We start from the raw sequence: 23,768 nt of genomic DNA, 5'->3' as shown, positions 1-23,768 counted from the left end.
GTCTGACTTGATGTCTTTCTCGCTGTCTTTCAAAGTGACGGATTCTTGTCGGCGTAACTTGGGAAGCGGCTCCCCGTCTGTGCCATCCATCCAGAATTCAGGAGGTCGCTGCTGGGTTTTGCCTCCATGATCAAGGTACTCGGCCATATTAAACTGTCCATTTACTTACTATGTTCCCTGAGGTAAGCACGATTCTGTGATCGAGCTTCGAGGTGAGGTTGTCCAAGAAATTCCGAACGGAGGTTCTCTAATTCCCAAGCGGCGAGTGATATGCGAACCAAGGTAGAGATTATCTCGTAGAACTGGCTTGCGCCGTCGATGAAAGTAGCCTGAAGGGCAAGGAACGCAAGAGCAAGGAGCGATCTCAACACAGGTAAAGCTGCAATTTGGCGCCGCGAGCGCTTGCTTTAGGTCAATTGCGAACCTAAAGCAGAGTCCTTATGTAATGATGACTAATTCAAGGGAATCACGAACGATAATGATTAGGACACCTTAGTTTTGCAAGATGCGCAAGAACATAGGTTTGGGCTTCGACTTGTTCTCTTCATAAAACTATCTAACCCAACACAGACTCGTGGTGCTCCATGACTTCCGAAGAGCAGTACGACGCGCGGTTACGCCACTTCCGAGAGGAGATTAGTCGATTGAGCACAAGGCGCAATGCAGATTCAATGGCTGAGCGTAACGAAGAAACTCCCCTCGGAAATTCTCTCCCTCATCTTTTTTCAATGCGCCATGATAGATGACACGGGCCCTAGCCCAAGCTGCGAACATGTCTCTCATGTTAGCAAACTATGGCGAACTGTCGCAATTGAACGAACCCCGGCTTTGGACAAACCTCGAAGGGCTATCTGAGCAGTGGATTCAAGAGTGCGTCAAGCGCTCAAAGGCATCACCATTAAGGATAGTGTATGTCGGCGACTCAGATGACTTAGATGATGACGCCTATGAAGACGACGACTCGGTGGAGGGGGAGACTCTGGGGGCTGAGACAGACTTCGCATCTTTCAACTCTTCGCTACCTCCTTGGGAACGACCGGAAGAAATGACATTCAAGGCAAGGGAGATGTTAGAGCCTTTGTTCGACTTGCCGGCTAAAATTGGGGAATTGCATGTCGAAACGTGTCGAAGAGACTTTCTATCGTGTCTGGATACACCCGCCCCAGTTTTGTCGGCTTTAACTTTGAAAAGAGTTCGTGTTCCGGATAACTTCGTGGGCGGCTACGCCCCTCGCCTACATCTGGTCGCCTTGCGATCAAGCCGTGTCCAGAGTGTTCGTCATCTAAGTCTTTGTCGTTGGGCAGGTGAAACGAGTGCAAGCACAATTCTGTCCGCCCTGGCCCACCTCGCTCGCTTGAAATTTCTGACGATGTCATTCCCCAGCGTGCTTCTCACCATGGACTCGAACTGCAACCAATCATCCTTCCGAATTTGAGCACTGCGCAGTTCTGCTTTTCTGCTTCACAAGTAGCGGTCGACGATGTCCTAAACTTCATTTCCTGCCCAAAGATCCGGCGATTCTCGATCAATTGGCCCCCGGGTTTCATGATGGATATAACTCTTGCCAGTCGAGCTACCCGATTTTTCTGCAGAAATTGCGACTTTGTGCCCGACACTCTCCAATGGGGAGATGATGATTCATGTGATCCGACAAGAGTACAGCTCGCTGTCCGGCAAGATAGCCCAGGACAAGGCGATTTGTCAAGATTAATGTTCCGTAACTGTTTTTGGTTACCGATTGGAGAATATCTCACAGAAGCCTTTCCCAACATTCAGCTTCGTTACCTCAAACTTCATTCGGGGAAACCGAAGCTAACGGACCACCCAATCGAGGAGTTGTCCATTGGTAGCGGCGCTGCGAATATCGGCGTGATGCTGGATCAATCGCCGGTATATCCTACTCTTCGCCACAGTGTGTTGACCCAAGTCAGCCTCCCCCCGAAGGCTAAAAAATTCCCAGCACTGAAAAGATGGCTCAAGGCGCAAAGGAAGATCGAGAAGCTGACCATCGTGGGGAGTTTCGCGTTCCCTCAGAAAGATATCCAGGCCCTAGCGAAGATTGTAAGACGGGTGGAGTTGGTGAATACTCGAGGATAAATATACCGGTGCGGCCTTATTGTTGTGAAGAGCAAGAGTAGCTACTTAATTTGTTCTTGCAGGCCAGGACCTTTGGCTACGATGTGATAATGTGGATCAATTGATCATGGTCGGGAGCTCGTCAGCCTAACGAAAATAAGGATAAGTGAAGGACCCGATGAAGATAGATCGCAACAGTTTTGAGGAACGTGTCATATGGCTGCTGGAACATGGTCAACCAGATGGGTTTCCGCAGCACTACTTACGAGCACGTCCACATTTCAAGTTTTCTTATCCAACTACTTACGTACTGCTTGTTTGTCCTGTTTAGAATCCACGGTCCCTGCCCATAGTGCGTCGATATCGACTATTGTTATCACGTACAGTGTTCCATCAAGGAGCGGATACAGTGATGAAACATTGTCTGAACCAATCGACCGTTGCATTAGGGTCAGCAATGCCCTTGATGTGTGATGCAGTCAGATTGCACGCACTTGGAAGATGCAATGTGGTGTAATCAAACTTTCTCTGACTCTGATGGCACGGAGGCTCATGAAGCCCCGCCCTCCTTTACGGAAGCAGACTGGGCTGCATCCGCCAGGGCGGGGTTGTAGCGGAGGCCCCCGCGGTGAGCGAGAGCTTCATATTAATACTGTATGGTGTTATCTTCGTGAAAACTTATCAATCATTCCTATTCAGCTAGAAGTCGTCCGTCCTCGCCGCCATTGCGCGCGACTCGCGACCCCGGTGCGTGATGCTTGCTGCGTGCCGCGATGCATGGGCGCAGTCAAGGCGTAGTTGTCGTCTAAGAATAGCGAGTGGTCCTGCGGCAGGCAAATCAGCCGATGACACTAGATATTTATATGTACCGCTGACAGGTAAATATAGCAGAGCAGCACTGCCGTCAGGTAATATACATATATACCGTAGGCGACCGCTGAACTCAGACAACGCCCTCAGAAATGTCAAGTTCTCCCCAGTTCAGCTACGCGGATGCATTTGGGATTGATTCCCTCGGAGCACCGATCCTCTTCGCCGTGCTGTACGCTCTATGTGTTGGGGCTTTTGCATTCAAAGCTCTTCGGAACCCCACATTTGTCTTATTCGTCCTGACACTTTTCTGCGCAAGTGAGTCTTATCATACCAATACTAGTCCCCTCCGGATTGACTTTCCCCAGTCCGAGTTGCCGCTTTCGCCATTCGAGCTGCCATGGCTGGATCAGCGTCGTCCGGACGTAGCCTAGGTTTATATATCACTGAACAGGTTTTGTTTGGCGCTGGCTTCGCCGGTTTGCTATATTCAGCTTATATTCTGGTCCTCGACCGGTGCGCGGAATATTTGCTTTCTTCAACGGTTGATTCTGACTCGACTTTCCCTTCTAGAGAACAGGCATCCATTGCAGATATACCCCAAGGCCCGATATCTCGTATCACGAGAAATAGACGGCTGTTTCATCTCGTACTTGCCGTCGGTGTGGCTTTGGGCATCGCTGGATCAACGCAGGGCACCTCGCCTGATAGCTCGCAGAGTCAGAGAGATTTAGGTCACACGCTGAGGATCGCCGGCGCGATAATACCAGCAGTGTTGACTTTGCTCCAAGCATATAGAACCCTCTTGTTCTCAATTGCGGAGCACGAAGGTAAGACCTACTCTCTGCCTCCCGGACATGGACTGTAATTCTAACTCGCATCGCCGTTGCAGCGCACGAGGATAGCGATACCAGGCTCAAAGCAACACACGGAAATTGGGTCCTATGCATTATATCTATCTTACTCCTCGTCAGGGAAGCGTATTCAGTAGCAGCAATCGCTCGCCAGTCACTCCAATACAAAGAAGCCCTGTGGTACCCACTACTTGCGCTCCCCGAAATCCTCGCTGTTTTTTTGTACGCCACACCGGGGTTAGTCCCTTCACGCGCACAGCTAAACCAAAGGTCAAGGGGAGGGGATATGGAGTTATTGAAGTCTGACCACACATACCACGGCTAGTTCCGAGGTCTTTCTATTTGTTACATCATAGTTGTTACATTTGATATCGTGCAATCCATTACAAACCGTTCCACTCGAATGGCTTCGTGATCTCAATGGTCCCATGGAGCACTATGTCGGTGCTGCTGCGTCCTACCTTTACGCTATATGGCCCTTTCTCTACGACCCACGCCTGGAATGTAGTATCCCAATATGAAAATGTGTACTTATCCAAGTTGATGACAACTTTCTCGCTTTGGCCAGGTACTAGATCGACGACCTTTGCAAATGCCTTGAGTTGGTGATCCAAGCGAGTGACAGCACTAATTGACTGCGGTTGACCGATATAGAGTTGGACAACTTCGGAGCCGACGAGGTTCCCAGTGTTAGTAATGGTAAGAATTGCTGTGACTGCGGGGCCGTCGCTCGTGTATTCAACCGCAGAAGTTTGGAGGTCCGAGTACGAAAAGGCGGTGTATGAAAGACCGTGTCTACGGAATTAAGTTGGTAACGGGGACCCGGAGGGAGGTGGTGTACGCACCCGAAGGGGAACAGTGGCGATATATTGCGATGATGGTAGTGCTTGTACCCCTATGAACGAATGTAAAATCAAAGGTGATCTACGTTTTGTGGTGACTTACGACGTGCAATTCTTCGCCATAGATTAACTGGAGCGGGCAAGTAAGTTCTAGGGGTAGAAGATAAGAGGCAAACATTCAAACACTGACTTTGCCATTTTCTGAATTGAAGTGCCCGTGCGCGGGTACGTCTTCTAAACGGCGAGGAAAGGTCATCGACAGCTTTCCAGACGGGTTCTTTGTTCCAAAGAGTACATCCGCAACGGCGTCCCCTGTGGCATTACCAAGATACCATGCATGAACAAGGGTGGAGACCGAATCTATCCAGGGCATCGTAATAGCGGAGCCCTGGGGCGGAGTCAGCGCAATGCAACATACAGATGGAAAGTGAAAACGAACGGATTGGGTGACGACAACCGTGTTTTTATTCGCCCTTACGACCTTCTCAATCAATTCGTCTGTCCGTCCAGGAAGTGCAAGAGTTGTTCTATCGTATCCCTCCGTCTCCCAATCCGAGTTCAGACCGACGACTGCAATGACAGCGTCCGCATCCTTCGCCAAATCAACGGCAGCCGCCATCATTACGTCGGCATCCTGGACTTCTGCACCACCAAGTCGTATGCCCGGGTTACTGTCCATGACAGCCTCGTCCTCGTCGCCATCGGCTGGTCCACGAACGTTGCAATATTCAACGACGATCTCATGTTTCGTGTTTGCCTTCAGCGGGAAGACACCGCGTTCTTCTTCTGAGCCCACGCCAAAGAAGGCCTCTCCACGTCGTTGACGAGTCCAGTTGTCGATTACAAGTTCGCCATCAACATATAACTGAGAAAAAGGCGCAAGTCAGTAATGAACAAATGTTTGCCTTAGACTTTGAGATTACCTTAGCCCTTCCAGCGGCAGTAAGACCGAACTCAAATTGGGTATCTTGGGTACGAGGGATTAGATAGCCTTTGAGCCTAAGCGACCAACGTCGCGTGATTCCATTGGGAGTTGAAGTGCTGATGAATATTCTCGTCTCGTCGATATATTGAGTTCTGATGGGCGTCTTAAGAGGGACCATGCTCTCGTCGTCTTCGTGGCTATACCACTCTCCAATCCAACCACGGTCGCCAGCCTCTGTGGAAAGATCGTAATCAAGGGTTGGCATGGTCATATAAGCTAAGGATATTGTGAGCAGGTTGAAGGGAATGTGTAAAGACGGAGCATACCTCTCGCCCCTTCGCTATAGGTTACCTCCACATCGCCAGCAGCCTTCAAGGCGTTTACGATGCCCTCATACGGCGAGACGAAGTAAGATGCCTTCAAAGCTGCAGAGCCGCCACCAGACAGTACCAAAGCTTTCGCGTTCCCACCTACGATGGCGACCTTCTTCAGACTTTTGGGCTGCAAGGGTAGCAGATTCGCATCGTTCTTCAAGAGCACAATGGATTCCGCAGCAACACGCCGCATGAGCGCCCTATCTTCATCCTTCTCCACGGTGCGTTCCAAGCCGTCCCCGTCGAGTATCTACAGCCCCGTTGAGTGGAGGTAAAGCCTGGAATTGTTGCACGTACTTCGGGCGCGCCGTTGGCGCACTTCTTGACGAGTTCGAGGACCTTCTTGGCCCTTTGCTTGATGGTACGGGAAGTCAGCTTTCGGGACTGGATTGAGCGGTTCATCAGGTCGAGTGTCCGCCACTTATTGGTGCCAGGCATCTCCAGATCGAGCCCCGCATTCACGCTAAGATCAATACTGTAAATCCCGAACCTATTGCTCAATGCTGTGGTTAGATCACGTTGAAATTGCCGCCAAAAATACGTACCAGTCACTCATTATCTATTTTGAGGAATACCCGTGGGCTTGGTCACCGAGGTTCTTAACAGGGAGGAGGCAAACACCTACCATTCCATCGTATTTCCATTCGTCACGAACCACCTTTTGGAGCAGCGTCGGGTTCTCGGAAGCGTGTGTGCCATTCACGCGATTATAGCTAGATTAGCGTCGGCAGGTTTGCTCATATTGTATTGCACTCTATACGTACGCAGTCATCATGGCCCAAGGCTGGGCAAACTTCTGTGCCAGCATGAACGGCATGAGGTACACCTCGCGGAGAGTTCGGTCTCCTACGATACTGTCGTACCCTAGTCGATCGTTTTCTTTGTCGTTACACCTGCGTACGGAGGCGTCAGCCACTTACACCATCTAGCGTCCAACGTTCGCCTACACGAAGTGTTTAATGGTAGTTCCGATTCCACCTTTCTGCACTCCATTGACGTAGGCTGCAGCGAGCAGCCCGGATAGAATCGGGTCTTCCGAGAAGCTTTCGAAGCTCTAGCAAGGCATCAATATTGGTCGTCTTTTCAGTTTCGAATCAATCACCCTTCCGCCTAGCGGATTCTATAGACCGAATAGGTCAACGCCTGCCAAGGAACGACGGCGGGTAGGACTGACCCGCTGAATGTTACAGGTTGGGGCTAAGATGACCGAAGCAGCTCGCAGCTTGGCTTCGGGCGCCAACAATTTCAAACCTACTTCCTCGATCAGCTTCGTGTCCCAGGTCGATCCAAGGGCCGTGGAGGACTGGTATCAAGGGGGAGATCATGAGCGCGATATCGCCGAAGGGCCAACATCAACACTGACGGGAAGACATTTCGCGGGCGTCCCCATAAAGAAATGATTTCCTCGGATTCCTGTCATAGGGTCCTTAATTTCCGCGTGTGGTCGTGCAACTGGGGTATGGATACGTACCATTTGGACCATCGCTAACCTGACAGAAAGATAGGCACATCCATTGAGGCGTGTCGACGATAGAAGAAACCCACCTTGATAGCTGGAACGCCCAACCTTGGTATCTCGTGCGTATGCCAGAATCCAACGCCGGCAGTCAACAGAATCGCCTCGTCCGTAGTCAAGCTCTCCACAATTTCAGGTATATCGGCATTCTTGAAGTCGGAGGGAGGCATTGCGTGGCTCCTTAGATGCTACTGGGGCAATGTGGGGAAGGAAGGAAGGCAGGGGGGCTCAGATAAGATGCGAGGCATCTTTATAGGTGTTCTCATCCGCCAAAAACATCCAAGCACCGGAGCAACATCACTGCAAACCGCGCACAAAAGCTACAGTATGTAGTAAGCCGAAACCGAAACCAGGCAACGATCCCTGAGTAAAATAGACTCGTTGAGGCTAAATATGTCCCGGCGAGGCGACCGATTTGTGTATCCGAGATTTCTCCGGGCTCAAGATTATGGGGTGAACCGAGGATATCCCGCAGCAGAGGAGAGCAGAGGTCACGGTGGGGTGGTATCTGGCGGAGACCGGCGGTCGGGACTAGTTTTCGGGTGGAGTGATGATGGGAACGGGATCAGTTGGGTCATGCGTAGGTACGTAGGAGCGGCGCTGAGAGAATCTTCAGTTCCAACATGGACTACAGGTGCCAGCGCATACGGGCACAATGGGGGAAACATGCACCGGGCGTTGCGGCATCCAATAGTAGATGCATGAGCTAGTTGGAACGTAGGGTCGCGCGTATACCCCAAAGAATTGCGCGAGTCGAAGGGGGTCGGAGGTTCGTGATCAGTGAGCGTGACGACTAACATGATTATTTGGGTACATACAGTATCCTTGGTATTCATTTTGAAAGGATGACGGCGAGTGAAAGGCGATCAAGTGATTAGCAACCGCGAAACGCAGGCCTTAAGGAGCGTTTGATTATTTTGAGCGAGTGACATTCGAAAACAAAGAACATGACAGGTAGGTACACTGAGGACCGTTCATCCGTGAGTCATCGACATGGATCCAATTGGGGTGGCAAACGACTCACGATGATGTAACAATAATAAAAGCGACCGTCTCAAGTAGTGGTAGAGTGCGACTCCACGCCGTAAATGGTAACACCTCGCTAATAGATGGATGTGAATAAACAGCTTGCTTTACATCCCACACACGCAGGAAGAACGCACCTTCCTCGGACACCTATCCGTCACCCGATTGCACCCCCAAACCTTCACCTCCCGCAGCTTCCCACAACACTTCAGTATATCCTTGATCAAAAAATCGTCTACCGATCTGCACCACCCCAGATCCAGAAACACCAGCTCCTTCCCGAAGGCATGTATCGCATCCGCGTTGAAATCACCCCACCCGTTGAGATTCAGCCGCTGTAGTGCGTCGCCGGAGTGCTCCAGGATGCCCGTCAGTGCATTACTGCCGAGACCGTAGTTCCTCGAGAGGTCGATGCGCGTTAGCGCGACATTCTCCCAGCCGTTGAAGAGCTTGGCGACGCCCGCGTCGGTCAGCTCAGGCAAGTTGTTCAGTGCGAGATCTTCGAGGTAGCGCAGGGGTTTCAGCCCTTTCTCAAGGAAAGCATCCCCCAAGAGAGAGTGGCCAGACAAGTCGAGTTTGGTCAAGTTCCCCCCGATGGCTTTCATCGCCTTGATCATAGCAGCCTCGGTACACGACTGTGACGGCTCAGAGAGGTCCAGGCTCGTCAGACGCCCTTTCTTGATCGTCCCCAGCGACGTCAAAAACTGATCGTTCAACAGCCCAAGTTCTTTGAGCCGGAGCGCGGAGAGGGCCTTGCAATTCGCGAGCAGGCTCTTCAGGCACGCGAGGTCGAAGCGGGGGCTCTGGGTGATGAGGAATGCCTCGAGCTTTGGGTGCGAGGAGAAGAACTTGAGCCAGCCGGGGGGACGGACGAGAAAGGGGCCGAGAAGCTCGACGTGGGTGAGTGCTGGGAGGGATGTAGACCATGCGTCCATGACCACATCGTTCATGCGCCCGCAGAAATCAAGCCGGAGGGAAGTGAGATTGGGGTTTAGCTGGGCCAGTGTGTCGAGCGCCGAAGGTATCAGCTCTAAAATGTGGGATAAGTAGCCTGCAATATCAGCGACGGTGGTACGCACTAGTTGCATCGTATAACGTCAATGTGGTATTGTGGGCGCCGTAGAATAACTGAGCTGTCTGTCCGGTACTGCGACCAAGTCAGTGCTCGAGGCAAAAGAAATCAAGCTAGCATGCTTACAGACTACGATTCTTCGAGATCGACTTGGATATCTCGTCCATGCTGATCGAACTCAGGTCCCCGAGCGCCTCCACATCGTCGATGTGTTCCGATATGAGCTTCGACGCGTCAATAGGGGTGAACAGACACAGACAGACATCTATACATACCTGAATGCACAACGATGACAGCGACGGGAATCTCTTCTCTTCAAAGTTCGTGACGGTGCGCTTGTCGGCCGGTGCTCTGCGCTTCTTCGGCACGGCGGGTTTCTTGAAAGGATCTGCCCCGCTCGACTTTGCACATGGGTGGCACAGGAACCCAGGCCCAGGGTTCGCGGCAATAGTATACTTTGTCTGCGGTAACAGATATTGATAGGCGCAGTTAACCAAATCGAATCGAACAAAAGCTTACGACGGTGAACTGCTTCTCGCACTTTGCGCAATTCTCAAAGCTCCCGACGGGAGGCTTAGCCGGCGAGTTCGAGAACCTAGATTTCGACAATGCTGTGTACATGTCGTCCTCGTCGCTGCCGTCCTCGTCGTCGACGTCCACATCCTTGCGGGCCTTCTTCTTGGCTTGAGCCTTCTTCTTGGCTTCTGCGGCCTTGCTCAGTTTCGGTTTCTTGGTGGGGCTTGCGGCGGCGGAGGTGGGCTCATCCAGTTCGTCTGAGACATATCCAGAAGCCTACATGGCGTTTGGTCTTTGTTCTACAGGGCTCGATGTGCAAACTCACCGTAGCTGCTCGGGTTGCGCGACGACGACGTGGCGCGGGCGGCGCAGTCACCTCATTCTCCTCCTCAGCCATTTCATGATCCTCATCCTCGTTTCCATCCTCATTTCCATTGGCCCCTTCGTCTTGGGCGACATTGCTGGGCCCTCCTTCAGGGGGATCTCTGCGAGTGGCCGCGCGTCTTCTGATGACTGCGGTAGTGATTCCTGACGCTTGCAAGAAGTCAGTTAATGCAGAAGTTGGTCCTCGAACGTTATTTCGACGGCTCATTGTGGAGACGGGCGCGAAGTTTCAATTTGAAACCTCGTTGCGACGCGATTCGTGTAAATTGCACCACGTGACCACTTCCAGAACATTGTTTTGGCTCTAGCGATTCAAAAATAATATAATTGCCTGTTTTTAGAGGGCAAGACATTCACGCAACGTCAGCGCGTCAGCTCTCAAGTTTGTGGGTACTCAAGAATAGTGGGTAGCAATCCCAAGTGTCCAAAGGAAGGAGGGAGGTGGGCGAAAAGAGGAATTTAAAGTTCTAATACCATTCGGTTTACAGCAACGACAATCAGCGTGTTTTCGACATCCTCGTCATCGACATCGGATACACAGACAGCGATCTCTGGCTCGTGGTCCAAGAAAGAACACAGGCCTTGCTGCAAAGGAAGAATACAATGAAGTATGCCCTTCTACGTTGATAAACATCGTTTCTTCGTCCTGGGATGCATTGCGTAGGGTTCATGTTGATATCTGGATACCTCCCATCCCCGCCAAGGCCGCCTCTCGTGCGTTCATATCCGCTGCCCACTTCCTCGCTTCTTCAGGAGAGAGGATGCGCACGGTGGATAGTTTGCGGGCATGCTCAGTTCCGGAATTGGACCCATAGATGATAGAACACGCACCTTTCCGCGTTCATTGCCACTGCCACGGATCCAGATACCATTGCGGGTCCTTGACGTCAAAAAACCTCTAGGCAATTTGCTCAACGGGACCTGGGTTAGGGCGGAGGATGCCGTGCCTGCTGTCGCCCACGCAGAGCGCTGCCTGTCTGGTGCCATCTGGTTGGAGGACCTCAGAGACCTGTACGCACTCGTTTAGTTCCTCGGGTATGTTGAGGTCGCGAATGAGGCCGTCGGGAATGTAGGCGATCGAGTCCCACTGAACCTCCCCCTTCTGGTCAGCTTCAATATACAAGGCCAGTTCAGGAAACTCCCTCTGGACAAGTTCAAGAAGCTTGTCGCGGCCGATGGGCCGCCCGAGATGAAACATGGGAGGCAAGAGTCGAGCGACTTGGGAGCCACCGAGCAGCCGGTAGTCGATCTCCCAGAGCGGGATGGGACTGGTTTGTAATGGGAGGTATTTGTCGCTGACAAGTCTTTCCACGATTCGCAATTGTGCCGGATAATTCTCTCGCACATCCTCTAGCGTTGTGGCGACCACGCATTTCGAGAGTGATATAAGATTGATAGTAGAAAGGAGACAAGCCTAAACTACACATCGCGTGAAGTGCCCCACGTGATGCTGCTTTACACCTACGGGAGAGAGGGGTTGTCAGGGGTTGTCGTTGTCGTTCCTCCACAGATCATTGGCAGGTGGCGTTCACCATCTGTGTGTTTCTTGTAGAGAATTTATATAGTTTTTCTAGACTGTTACTTGACCAGGGACCTTTCTCTCGCACAGAAGCGCTCAGGGTCCAGGGACTCGGCCGAAGAGGAAGTTCAGCTTTTGACGGAATCGAACATAAACTCTCACCGGCATCATTCAAATATTCTCTGGGTACGTGCCAGCAACGAAGCAAGGAACAATGCTCATCCTATCCCTTCCACCCGAAATCATCGATCACATTGCATTTCTCGTCGAGAAACCTCGCGACCTACTTGCTCTTGCTCTCACCTGCCGTGTGGTCTCGGAAGTTATTATCCCTTACCATATCGACTACCGATACATCCTGACTCCTCTTCACTCCAGTCTATGGGACCACCTTATCACTCGCAGGGATTTGGCTAATAGGATATCCCACCTCTTCATCCACGACGATGCGGAATCTTATGGCATATCGCCTTTCCCCAGGCTTGTCGAGTGGAGTGAGGACTGGGTGAACGAAACAATGGACGGCGTTCTTCTTCGGGTTTGCGATGCACTGTTGTCGATGAAGAACCTAGTCTCCCTCAAGTGGAAACCGCTTCTCTCAGAGTTAGATCCAGAAACGACGGTCTTGGAGGGCAGCTTATGGCCTACGATACGGAGCTTTGCTTTCTTGCGTCACCTCCATCTACCGTATCCTATGCCACGGGTTCAGAAGTACCATGTATTGAGCAACCCAGTAAGTAATCTGTCCACGACCTATAGCACAATTTTCAATTCCTCTAGCTCTGGTCGATATCAAATTTGACCTCCTTAACACTTGACAACATTCCGCCTCCTCTTTATCCTTTCCCCCCGGCACCTTGTATTACATCCCTCTTGCGGCACTCTCCTTGCCTCGAGGTAAGAGAATGACAGATGTCGTAACATATTACCCACTTTCGTCTACGTACAGAAACTCTGCCTGAACGCAACTCACCCTCCAATCAGCCTTTCCGATATACCGTTACCACGCCTCTGTCGTCTTATTTTTAGGACGCGCCCCAGGGATCAAGAGCCGTTCTCCCGCTCTCCTTGCCCTTCACTCAGTAGATTCCTGGAAACCCATCCGAGCATAGAATCTGTGGAATGGCTCGATTCTTTCCCGGGTCTGCTGGATGACTACACGTTACCCAATCTGCGCCACATTTACGGACGCGATACGCGAAATGGTGTGGAGAACATACTTAACACTCCGCACCACCAGAAACGTCCTATAGAATCTCTCGGTCAACTACGTCTCTCACCGATACTTTTCGGTGCTCTATCGAATATTCAGCCCCATAGCCTGCGTAAAGTCGACATCAGCCATTTCCCTACTATCGAAGACATCGGTCGACTAGCGGATATGTTTCCCGGCATCACATGGCTTCGGGTGCCCGCGATTGACTATCGTAATGACTTCTCGGCTGCTACGACGCGACCCATTCTAACTGTGAGTCGACTCACCATCTTATCTGTCTACAGAAAATTGAAATGCTACATGCAGGCCGAATGGCCAGACGCCCTTTCACGATTCCAAAACTTGGAGGTCTTCCATGGGGTATCATTCTTCCTCGAGCCTACACAATGCGAAGAGAATCTCCACCGTGCAGAGTATTTGCATTTGATATGTCCTCGTCTCAGGGAGGTTGACCATTGGGACAACGAGTCCTCTGCTATCCTCGAATTATTGCCGATCGACGTCGACGATCCTCCTGCGTTCGGAATAATGGCTTTGAGAGAAAGGGTGATCAAAGATCTCGATGACCGCTACGCGTGGCGCGAGCCCTTCGACTGACCAACCGGTGGCGCGCATCATTGAAACTCAAGTTGGGGCGAAAGCGTGGAATATGGTAGGTCTAGTCCGCCAAGTCATGTATGGTACAAGAGGGAAAGAAAGTTACGGATGTATAGCTAGCTATATATGGGTGTGTATTAAATTTCTGCTGCGGCCATCAGTCACTCCATAAGAACTCGTCGTCATCGTCGTCAGAAGGTAAACCTAGGTTGTTTGAAAACACCAGTTCACCGGAATCGTCCCCAGTTTTGACTCCATACGCCGTGTCCCGGGGCAGAATGTGATGGCTACGCAACGAGATAAGAATGGATAAGTAGCGCTAGCATTCAGCAATATACTCGACTCACTTCTCAAGGAGGTCTTCAACGAATTTACCCGTGATACCAGCAGCGCCGCCGCTACCGCTCGGATCTTTGGCCACCCAGTCCACGCGAACCCAGTTATGCACTAATTCACCGTCGCGGTAAACCAACATCGTTGGGAGCATGTCTAGGTCTACATCTTCTTCCTCGTCCTCGTCCTCGTATATATCACCGTCCTCATCGCCTGCATCATTATATGAACCGTGACGAATGTTGTTATCCTTCAGACGAGAGGATGTGGCATCATCATCGCCGTAAGGGTCCTCGTCATCCGAGTCTATTGTATTGAGGGTAGACGAAGTGCGAATTCGTTGCGACGATTTCCTTCGCGGATGGACAACAGTTGACTTCGACGATGAAGTAAATCCTAGCTTAGAAGCACGAGCACGGATGAATTTGGTCTCTGGATGCATCCTGGCCAGGTGCGAGAGGGCGCTGTCAAGGAGGTAACACCGTTCTAGAGACTACCATCATCAGTTAGTAGATGCAGTGATCCATCAGAGCTAAACTTACTGGATCATATAGATGCACGACAACCCAGATGCCGCGCCCCTCTTTCTCGACCGCATTCACAAATCCCTTTACTCCTACCTCTCGAAGGTGCCCGAATCTACCACGTTTCGCGCCGCCAAACAAGTCCAACCCAGACCTCCGCCCCCTTTCTTTTTCCTGTTCCTCCAAGACCAGCCGGTCAACCTTCTCTCCAAGATCATATAGTTCGTTTCTATAGGCCTTTTCACGCTCTTCTTCGAGGTAGGTTCTACCTCCCAGGTCACCACGCTCCCATTGCAATGCCTTCTCCCGCGCAGAGGCTTGCGATTGGTTTCTTTGGATGTCATTCTACCATCAGTAAATCTCTGAGCTATGATCGACAAACTTGCGCACTCACCGCCTCGTCGCGATCCTTAATGACGCCCTTGACACCAGTACGGCCAGGGCCCATACCGATAGATTCCTGAGGGACATCTGCAGTTTTCTCTCTTCCCGAATTTGAGTCCGAGTCAGATTCCAGCAGTTCATCATGCCACCCGCTGTCGGGAGAAGGCGAACGACGTGGGGACGATGATCTCGAGCTTGTTGGGTTGAACAGCTCGCCGGATAGAACCAGCGCTTCTATGTCTGCGTTCTACAATGAACAATTCACAATGGCAGGCAATTCGAGGACGTCAAACTCACCATCATCTTTGACACAACCGTAGTAAGTCTTCAAGAAACGAAGCACAATAGCAGCACAATAGCAAGTGCTGAGAAAGCAAGTGATATGTGAGCATCGGTGACTAATGCCAAACATCGGGCAACTGCTCCGCTCCGATCAGTGGCTGTGTAACTCGAGTTCTTTATAAGTCGATGAATATACTCCAGTCACGTCTCTGATTCGCATTTGGTCAGTGCTAAACCTTGTTCCATGGAACGCATATCTTACACTGAATCGGAATCTCTCAGCTGAACGATCCACTACATGTCTCTCGAAGAACAATACGACTCGCAAATACGCACCCATCGTGAATCAATACGGCGGGCGCAAGGCAGATTGTAGCGCAACTAAGAAATTGCCTTCTGAGATCTTGTCCATGATTTTCCAGCAACTTTGGCCTACGATCGGCAAGCGACACTAACCTAGATGTATTAACCGCGCACGTATGCCACCTCTTGGTGAACGACTCCACTAAACGAACCACGGCTTTGGACGGACCTGGCGGCCGCCACCCGCAAAGGGTCAGATGGCGAACATTCGTCAAGCACGACGCCGCCAATGAGACACAAGTCGTTTGAAATTGGCTGATTGAAGACATGGTGCGACTACCCCGAGGAATTTATCTAGGATGTCAACACGCGCCACAGTCAAGGTAGACAAATGTGGGATGGGTGCAGCGAGACGCGTTATCAAATCGTCTGTGCACGCTACAATCTGCAACCCACCAAGTTTCCAAGGTAATTCAAATAAAGGATTTCTTGCTTTCGGGGGTGTTTCGGCCCAATCTCTGAAGGGAGATCTTGATGAGTTAGGTAAAGCGAAATATGGTCCAGTATACAAGGTTTCGTCACCGTCACCCTCCAATGTCGCGTTGTTGGACATACATCGAATCTTCAATGGAACCTCTTTGGAACGCTTCACGCACTCCTGAAGCCACCTACTGCGGAACTGCGGCGGGAGACAATAACGCTAGAGTAATCCTTTCCACCCTCACCCAACTAGAGTTCCTGTCCATGTCATTCCCAGAACCTTCAGAGCCTCAAAACTGCTCAATTCTGCTTCTCCAGCAATCAGCAGGGCCTCGTAGGCATCTTCTATTAAAGTACCTGCCCAATCATTCGGGAACTCTCTATCAACTGGCCTCCCAATTTCAGCGATGCCGCTCTCGCAAAGCGAGTAGGACGATTTCTCTCAAAAAACTCCGATTTCACTCCCGAGATTCTTGAACGAAGTAGTACTTTCAGCTTTTCGGAAATGCGGCTTTTCGGTCGAGGACGGGATGATATACCGATGCTATACTTCTACAACTGTCTGCCCATTTCACTGCAGGATTTCCTCTTTCGGGCGTTTCCAGGAATTCATATTCGTTGTCTCCGAATCTTTGTAGGCGGGCCAGTACTCAAGAATTACCCCATTGAGGAACTGTTCATTTCGGACCCATCGTACAGATCGCTGTTAGATGAGGGACCAATATACCCGAGTCTCTGCCAGATGACGCTGGTCAATATCGGTCTCACCCGAAGGCTCAAACATTCTCGAAGCTCAAAAGCTGGAGAAGCTCACCATTATGGGAAGTGGGGCATTCACTGCGAAGGATATTCGGGTTTTGGAAAAGATTGTAGCAGTCGTAGAGCTGGTCCCTGTCGGCATTTAGGCCGTAAGGGCCAAGACCATTGAAATCAACCACCTTGCAACGGCATCTAAAACTACCACAAAAAAACAAAGAAAGCGAATCTATATACCAAGTAAATGCACGACGTATTGAAGATATACATCTAATGTTACAGAGTTACAAGAGTATGCTACTGCGCCTTCTTGCCACCAGAGGATTGCCTCTTCTTCGAGCTCGCCGGGCTCTCTTTGGCTGCCGAGGCTGAGGCTGAAGGTGGTACTGGGGCAGCGTTCAGCCGAGGAGGCCCATGATGATTATGATGGTGGGGATGTCCCACATAGTGTGGATGCTGGAAGGGGCCCCCTACACCATGTTGATGCGGCGGAACCCCGGAGCCCCCCAAATGCTGCACGTCGTCTACTGCCACGGCGGAATCCTCGTATTCTGTGTCATCGTCAACCTGGACAATTTCTCCCACAGGCTTCATCGCGTCCTCCTCGCTTTGCTGTATCGCTGATAAGCGTTTGACTCTACTCCGTCCAACACCGGCATTCAACGCCTCTTCAGCAGCCTCTCCGCGTTCCCTCTCGCGCAATGAATCCGACTCGCGGAGACTCTGCGCACTCTGCTCTGCTCTGGCCTTTCTCGTGGCTTCTTCCTCTTCCGCCCGTCGGATAACATCGATTTCCCCTTGAACGACAATAGCCTCTAGCCAGTTGTGATGTACAAGTTCATGCGCTTTCGCTCGCTTGTCGGGATGCAAACGAAGCATAGGAGTTAGAAAGGAGGCGATAGCGTCGGCCTCCATTCGCGGAAAGAGGTATTTGTCATGGAGAACTGAATCCAACGGCCAATACCGAAGCTTGTTGATGTGCCGAAGTTCACCTAACAACAACGATGCCATTGGGTTGAGAACGCCCAATGGCAAAACAGAGTCACCTCACCTTTCCTGTTGAAAAATTCGCTCGAGTATTTCCCGCTGAAGGCTATGCTCTTCGGTATTTCGCCCATCAACTCAATGATCTGCGCCATATGATCGTCGTCTTTGCTGTATCGCGATCCAGAAGCGGGATCGAAGAGATAGTCACCGCCTGTAATGAGTTCGAAGATCTGGGATGCAGAATCAACGATCGATCCCTCGCAGGTAGAAAGCAGCTACAGCCAAGAATCAGACTTACCACGCACGCGACACTCCATATGTCAGCACTCGGTCCCCATTTAGCACCTAGTATGACCTCCGGACACCGATACTGCCGTGTTTGTATGTCGTCCGTGAAGTGGTGTTCGACCCACGTAGCTACAGCCCTTGAATCAATTGACAGCCATGCGGTGCGCGAACAAGTACTAACCATTCCCCAGATCTGCGATCTTCACCGTTATTCTCTCGTTCCCTTCCAAAACGCTACTGTTTGAGGAAGTTTCTATGGTTGTCGCTGTACTTTGTCTATCGACTGACATTACAGAGCTTGGTATACCTAAAGGGCATCAGCGTACTGGTGCGACGAGTCATATGCATACTTACCAGACATACTTGTGTCATTAGTGGTCGTACTCGAACCTGTAAATGAGGCCAGTGAGCATAAGCAAGCGAGGCAGGAAGTACATCCTGATAGCGCACCTGCGGCGTGGTTGATGGCGACGGGACGCGTAGAAGAAGAAGTGACTGGTGACGTTGTATCAGAGCCGGTAGCCAATATGGAAGACGTCCCTGACGTTGTGGTGGTGGAAGTGGAAGATGGTATTGAAGAGTGTTGTGACGAGGAGGCGGTTACTCTCGTGCTCGGGGCCTGCTGTGAGAGTAAAGACGGGCCCCTACACATTTATATTAAAAATAGGATCTTGGCATTCCGCCACGAACCCGGAGGTGAGAAGGAAACTCACGTCGTCGCAGGGGCCTTAACGTTCACCCTCTCGCCGAACCTTGCTCCACCGTCTAAAGTTACGTTTGATACGTCCTGAACCAAATCTGTAGAATCTGCCCGCTTCTTCGAGGAGTCGGCGTTTGTTGGAGATGCCATTTCCACGAGGCTGCCCACACGACTGCCTTCACCGAAACTACCCGGTTTACTGTCCCCTCCCGCGCCTTCTATTTTGCTCATGCCAAACGCCCATTTGTCAAGCATTATTGGACTTGTTCCGAAGCTTGAGCTCGGGCTGGGAAGTGGCTGGGACCCTGTGATGAATACCGATTCCGAGCGAGGTGTCTGATTTCCGCCGCGGCCTTTCGATGGAGGAACGCCGACGAGGCGGGATGCATTCGGGGGGTTCGAATTATTGGATGTCGGTGGATTCGCTAGAAGTTCGGACTGGATAATTGATTCTACGTCGTCGATGCAAATGAGGACGTTTTCGGGCTTGAGGTCTGATCCGTTCCACAGTGCCAAGGAAATCAAGATGTAATTGAATCAGTCGCATTGGACGGCTGGATATTGACGTATGACCCACCTGTATGTATGACTCCGCAACACCGGTGCATGTAGTCGAGGCCCAGCAATACCTGCTTCGCAATCTGCTTGACAAGGTGCATTGGCACCCCTTTGTTTTGGTGACGCTTGATCAAGCCCAACAGGTTCTCACCGAGAACTTCGAAAACCATGCAGACGTGCACGCCGTTAGGCCCCTTGTGTCGGAAATGGTCGAGGAAACTGATAACATGCGATCGGCCAGGATGGGTGTGCGATGGTGAGGGCGGGGGATTCGGATTCGAAGACGATGGAGCAACAGGCGGTGTGGAGGAGGTAATAAGGCGTTGTAGAAGCTTTATTTCGTCCAAGGCTGTTTCTGTATACCTCGGGGCTGATTTGACGACCTTGAGAGCTACATGTCGGTTCATTCTAGCCATCGCGGGGTCAGATTCAGGGATCGCGGGCGATGGCGACATACTTTTGATCTTTGGCGAGCCATACGGTCGAGAAATGACCCCAGCCAAGCTTCCTGACCACGACGTATCTCCCCTCTGAGAAAACATCACCAATCTTGACGGGGTGGTAGCCGCCTTTGACGTAGTCTTCCCAGTCCTCCTCGTCTTCAGTCATGATGGATGCAGCGGAGGAAGAGTTGTAGGAAGCGTGGGACCCGGACATGGTGTTTACTTAATTGCACTAGACGCAAGCTCGTATTGGGGCCAGAGGAGTAGAGATAAGGATTTTGATGCTGACCCGACTGAACTTGTTGAGAATCAAAGATAAGAATTGCCCCTCGAGGCCGCACGTGGTCGGCTAAAACCGAAGGCCCGCAGGAACGCACGCGAGTAATGTAAAGTTGGGGTAGCGAGGAACGACCGTGAGCGCAACGCTGTTTCGAAAGAGGTAGCTGGTTACTGAGAGGTCGTGAAATACCTAGCCAGCGTTACAACGGCTGTAAACTGAGTTCCGTCCGGATAAACGGTGGGTTAGCCGTGTACATATTTTCTTGAAAAGTGTATAATGCGCAGCACCGGTATAGGAGTCGTGTGCCATTGGATTCTCACCGAAGTAGAGGTCAAATTCAAGATTTATGGGCGGGTAACAGGGAATAGTCTTGGCTTGATGGAAGCGATTCGCCACGAGGATTCCCAGAATCCGGGAAGAACTCTGCCGCTTCTCGCGAAAAAGACTCTACCTGGGATAGGAGAGTCCTACAGGGGACTCCTGATGCAGGACGCACCAATACTTACACGTATTCAAATTCATATGATGTGCTCGGATACGTGAGTTACTACGAAGAGGTGAGCTATATATTCACTGAGAGTAGACGTAGGGCCCTTTTACTTCATCCCACGCATGTATATACATGGAGATACGAGTAACGAAGGAAGGATATTCGTGGTGGACTTACAGTGGAGTCGAGGCCGTACTTGAATTAAGATCTCCACGATGAAAGTGGCGGGCCGGATCCGTGTTTGTGAACAACTGTGATCGACCGTCGCTTTTTTCCAGCAGAGCCGGTGAGTAGGGGAATCGCTAGCCCTTTGAGTGTAATTTGTCCCTCGAATGCCTGCGAGGAGTATTCACGCTTCGCAGTGCAGTGATGGCGGACCCTACACTACACTACGAGTCCGCCTCACTAAGACATTTACCCACCTCCACCACTTCCACAATCTCCCAAATTTTGCATATCCCTGGGAAGAGCCAGGAACACTGGTGATTCGTCTAGCAGTAGCCCAAATGTCGGATCCGTATCACAAAGAGGAAGCTCCTCGATGCCGGGCAGGTATTTCCCCCGGCGACTGATCGGTGGAAACGAATCTGGATGCCCGGGAACGCCTCGCGAAGAACGTCACCAACGATTCGAGGACGGTAGTCGCGAAAGAATAGTCGTGGTAAGTCCGAGTCCACGTACACCAGAACACTTTCAACTTCTTTGCTGGACAGTTCGACCATGTCGAACCAAGCACCGCGTTGATGCACCTCCGGCATAAGATCGCAGTTTCTGGGGAAGAAGAGGCCGAGACTGCTGGCAACAGGAGTATCGCTGAAACCAGACAGCCAATTCATCGAGGCATCGAATATTGGACAGGAGATGTGATGTTGTCGACGACGTTAAACAATGTCCAACCGCGAGGCTACGGCTCATTCGGATGCCAACGGATTGTAGACGGGGCGACACCTCCAAGACAGCCTTCAGGAATGTCAACCCTTCATATGTTCAAGGTCAATAGATATGGAGCATGGGTATCCAAGAGCGATAGGAAATCGTTTTACACGGGTTAACATCTGGGACCCCGTCCGCTGCGGTATACCATAGGCGTTTCGCAGACAATTAGCGGGGGGTGGCGGGGGTTTGGAGGGATGTTTCTTGTTTGCACTACAGTCCATGTTAACCCTCCCGCTCAGTCGACGGATTTCTTCGCAGTAGTTGGGTATTTGCGTGTCATATTGTTCTTCTAGAAAATTTGCTTGCCAGGAAGTAGAAACTTGAAAGGAGCGGTGAGCGCTTATTCCAGAGTCAACAGGGGCCAAGAGGTCATATAACACAAAGGTCCCCAGGAATTGGCTGGGGCGTGTTGTCCGCCTCGCACGATCGGAACAAGTAGAGCATACATAACCAGGAATAGCCGTTAGGGCAACACAAATACTGATGCAGACGATCGCATCTTACCTCGAAGTCTATTCTGTGGGAAACGAACCACAGAACAGCACAATGCCTGATCATCGCTCTAGTGCTTAGCCGTAGGACAACCGTCAAATTAGTTTCAGGCTTTCGAAATGTGAATCACCCGCTGTCGAACGCTATTACTTCCAATTTATATCCCATAAATACGTCAGATTACACACAAAAATACCCAACATTGAATATAGACGAGCAAATAGTATGAGCAGGAAATTGACCTAGACTCGACGTGACTTGGGGCCGTTTAGTCGACGTTCCTACCACATATAAGCAAGAACGCTGAGACGATAGCCACTTCTGTGAGGCCTGCATGTATGGCATAGGACGTTAGCTCAAGCGTTGCGCGATGTTGACCGTTAAACAGGCGACCCATACGTTCGGGTGGGTTGGTCGCGGGATTCAATAACTACGTAGTAGAATTTATCATTTGTCAAGACAGGTCCGGTTGGGTTGAAAACGTACAATTATGGAGCCATCTCCTGGAGTCCAAACATATCGTTTGCCGCGAACTTCCATATGTCTGGAACTATAACTGAATCAGTATCGTACCGATACATCACCGAGAATACCTACTTCCTCTGCGAAGAAAGCTCCAGCCATTGCGAGGCAAGTTGCTTGGGAATAATGTCCCGTACTTCAACGACAGGGTGGGCTTGCCATTCAATGACAACGATGGGCCTTCCCTGAGTGTTGTGGATAAAGGTGAAGCCTGGCGTAGGGTTATCCGTGGAGATTCTATAATACGGCTGGTCGTCGGGCCCGGTAACGATGGAATTCATGATGGTAGGATTGAATACGAAGGTAAAAGCGAGAACAGCCGGCTGAGTGGACGGCCCAGTGAAAGGAAGTGCGCCAAAGACGGACGGAAGAGAAGAACCTGGAAAGCCGCCACTGCTGGGCCACTGAGCGAACGGGTTGAGGTTGGACATTCTGAAGCTTCGGTATAGAGTCGAGTCGTCGGTGGTGAAGTATGTCAACATAACACCTTCGACCTTTATACCATTACGAAGACGACCAGACCTACAGGTAACGGGCGCGCAAGTCAGAGTGACAATTCATCGTCTAGGAATCCATCGGGTGCTGCAGCGTTTCGAGGTCTGCATAGGGGCAAGAACCGACGAAACACTCGACGGGGGACATCTCGGAGGCACGGTTTTGCTACATTGAGAAGTGATAGCGGTCGGACCAGGGGTGGTCTCCAGAGGTTTAATCCACGTTTGGCAAAGTCGAGATGGGAGGTCGCGCTTTCATTAACCGATCCGCGGATAACAGCGAGGCACGGAGGGTTTCCATTGCAGCGCCAGGGTAAGTCAGAGTTTGCAGAAGTTTCCGTAGGATCTTCAGCCACCGGTGAGTCAAGTAAGGATGAAGTCCTGTTCAAACAATGAGAGGATTTGCGCATCAGCCATGGCACGGGGAGTAGCTAACATGCAGGAATAAAACAATGCAACTCGCGCCAATGCAGAAACTTTAGACGCGCGTACAAGCTGTGGCGTTGGCGATGCGCTTTGACGACCGACACCGGAATCTGATGGAACAGAAGACTTCGGAGCCGTATGTTTGTGCCTAGCGTCTTAATCCCCAGAAGACTCCCGGCCAGTACAAGACTGTGTTTGGTCGTAGGCCACATCACTTGTAGCTTTTTGTGTTCGTGTTACTGTCTGAACTCTGGAGGACGGGGAAACGGAAAAGTTGCGGTACAGCACGAACAATATCGCAGACAGGCCTGGCATCCAACACGACGACGATCCTACGGCGCTGATGATCGACAGATTTTCCAT

At 51.1% G+C, this 23,768-nt stretch overlaps 9 protein-coding genes across 9 annotated transcripts; 3 read left to right on the top strand and 6 right to left on the bottom strand.

Annotated features, from left to right (window-relative positions):
* Positions 1-772: 772 nt before the first annotated feature.
* PC9H_001735 (uncharacterized protein) lies at positions 773-2,097 on the top strand (the record flags this gene model as incomplete). Its single annotated transcript, XM_036771384.1, has 2 exons — positions 773-1,273; positions 1,321-2,097. The coding sequence occupies 2 exons, from the start codon at positions 773-775 to the stop codon at positions 2,095-2,097; spliced, it is 1,278 nt and encodes a 425-aa protein (XP_036637229.1).
* Positions 2,098-3,038: 941 nt separating this feature from the next.
* On the top strand, positions 3,039-4,065 carry PC9H_001734 (uncharacterized protein; the record flags this gene model as incomplete). Its single annotated transcript, XM_036771383.1, has 4 exons — positions 3,039-3,204; positions 3,255-3,402; positions 3,460-3,716; positions 3,779-4,065. 4 exons carry the CDS (start codon positions 3,039-3,041, stop codon positions 4,063-4,065), a joined length of 858 nt encoding a protein of 285 aa, XP_036637228.1.
* Positions 4,066-4,123: 58 nt separating this feature from the next.
* PC9H_001733 (uncharacterized protein) lies at positions 4,124-7,567 on the bottom strand (the record flags this gene model as incomplete). Its single annotated transcript, XM_036771382.1, has 17 exons — positions 4,124-4,535; positions 4,586-4,635; positions 4,686-4,712; positions 4,773-4,970; positions 5,022-5,447; positions 5,506-5,783; positions 5,834-6,131; positions 6,179-6,371; positions 6,427-6,440; positions 6,507-6,594; positions 6,646-6,774; positions 6,829-6,935; positions 6,984-7,001; positions 7,056-7,184; positions 7,245-7,294; positions 7,353-7,371; positions 7,427-7,567. 17 exons carry the CDS (start codon positions 7,565-7,567, stop codon positions 4,124-4,126), a joined length of 2,577 nt encoding a protein of 858 aa, XP_036637227.1.
* An 884-nt stretch (positions 7,568-8,451) lies between these two features.
* PC9H_001732 (uncharacterized protein) lies at positions 8,452-10,603 on the bottom strand (the record flags this gene model as incomplete). Its single annotated transcript, XM_036771381.1, has 7 exons — positions 8,452-8,499; positions 8,561-9,453; positions 9,503-9,570; positions 9,622-9,719; positions 9,771-9,956; positions 10,015-10,287; positions 10,337-10,603. 7 exons carry the CDS (start codon positions 10,601-10,603, stop codon positions 8,452-8,454), a joined length of 1,833 nt encoding a protein of 610 aa, XP_036637226.1.
* Positions 10,604-11,115: 512 nt separating this feature from the next.
* Positions 11,116-11,593, bottom strand: PC9H_001731 (uncharacterized protein; the record flags this gene model as incomplete). The annotated part of the gene is made up of 2 exons (XM_036771380.1): positions 11,116-11,368; positions 11,415-11,593. The coding sequence occupies 2 exons, from the start codon at positions 11,591-11,593 to the stop codon at positions 11,116-11,118; spliced, it is 432 nt and encodes a 143-aa protein (XP_036637225.1).
* A 535-nt stretch (positions 11,594-12,128) lies between these two features.
* Positions 12,129-13,727, top strand: PC9H_001730 (uncharacterized protein; the record flags this gene model as incomplete). The annotated part of the gene is made up of 4 exons (XM_036771379.1): positions 12,129-12,647; positions 12,695-12,811; positions 12,864-13,382; positions 13,437-13,727. The coding sequence occupies 4 exons, from the start codon at positions 12,129-12,131 to the stop codon at positions 13,725-13,727; spliced, it is 1,446 nt and encodes a 481-aa protein (XP_036637224.1).
* A 157-nt stretch (positions 13,728-13,884) lies between these two features.
* On the bottom strand, positions 13,885-15,271 carry PC9H_001729 (uncharacterized protein; the record flags this gene model as incomplete). The annotated part of the gene is made up of 5 exons (XM_036771378.1): positions 13,885-14,014; positions 14,075-14,553; positions 14,603-14,929; positions 14,979-15,215; positions 15,266-15,271. The coding sequence occupies 5 exons, from the start codon at positions 15,269-15,271 to the stop codon at positions 13,885-13,887; spliced, it is 1,179 nt and encodes a 392-aa protein (XP_036637223.1).
* Positions 15,272-17,086: 1,815 nt separating this feature from the next.
* Positions 17,087-19,979, bottom strand: DSK1_1 (serine/threonine protein kinase, CMGC group; the record flags this gene model as incomplete). Its single annotated transcript, XM_036771377.1, has 9 exons — positions 17,087-17,781; positions 17,841-18,006; positions 18,075-18,193; positions 18,246-18,371; positions 18,419-18,454; positions 18,515-18,708; positions 18,778-19,258; positions 19,342-19,730; positions 19,780-19,979. 9 exons carry the CDS (start codon positions 19,977-19,979, stop codon positions 17,087-17,089), a joined length of 2,406 nt encoding a protein of 801 aa, XP_036637222.1.
* A 2,252-nt stretch (positions 19,980-22,231) lies between these two features.
* On the bottom strand, positions 22,232-22,916 carry PC9H_001727 (uncharacterized protein; the record flags this gene model as incomplete). The annotated part of the gene is made up of 3 exons (XM_036771376.1): positions 22,232-22,393; positions 22,450-22,513; positions 22,561-22,916. 3 exons carry the CDS (start codon positions 22,914-22,916, stop codon positions 22,232-22,234), a joined length of 582 nt encoding a protein of 193 aa, XP_036637221.1.
* Between the last annotated feature and the right edge of the window lie 852 nt (positions 22,917-23,768).

This window comes from Pleurotus ostreatus (genome assembly GCF_014466165.1).
Source record: "Pleurotus ostreatus strain PC9 chromosome Unknown scaffold_1, whole genome shotgun sequence".
Classification (NCBI taxonomy): domain Eukaryota; kingdom Fungi; phylum Basidiomycota; class Agaricomycetes; order Agaricales; family Pleurotaceae; genus Pleurotus; species Pleurotus ostreatus.
The sequence above is the reverse complement of the archived record's forward strand: the minus strand, read 5'-3'. Positions and strand labels throughout refer to the sequence as shown.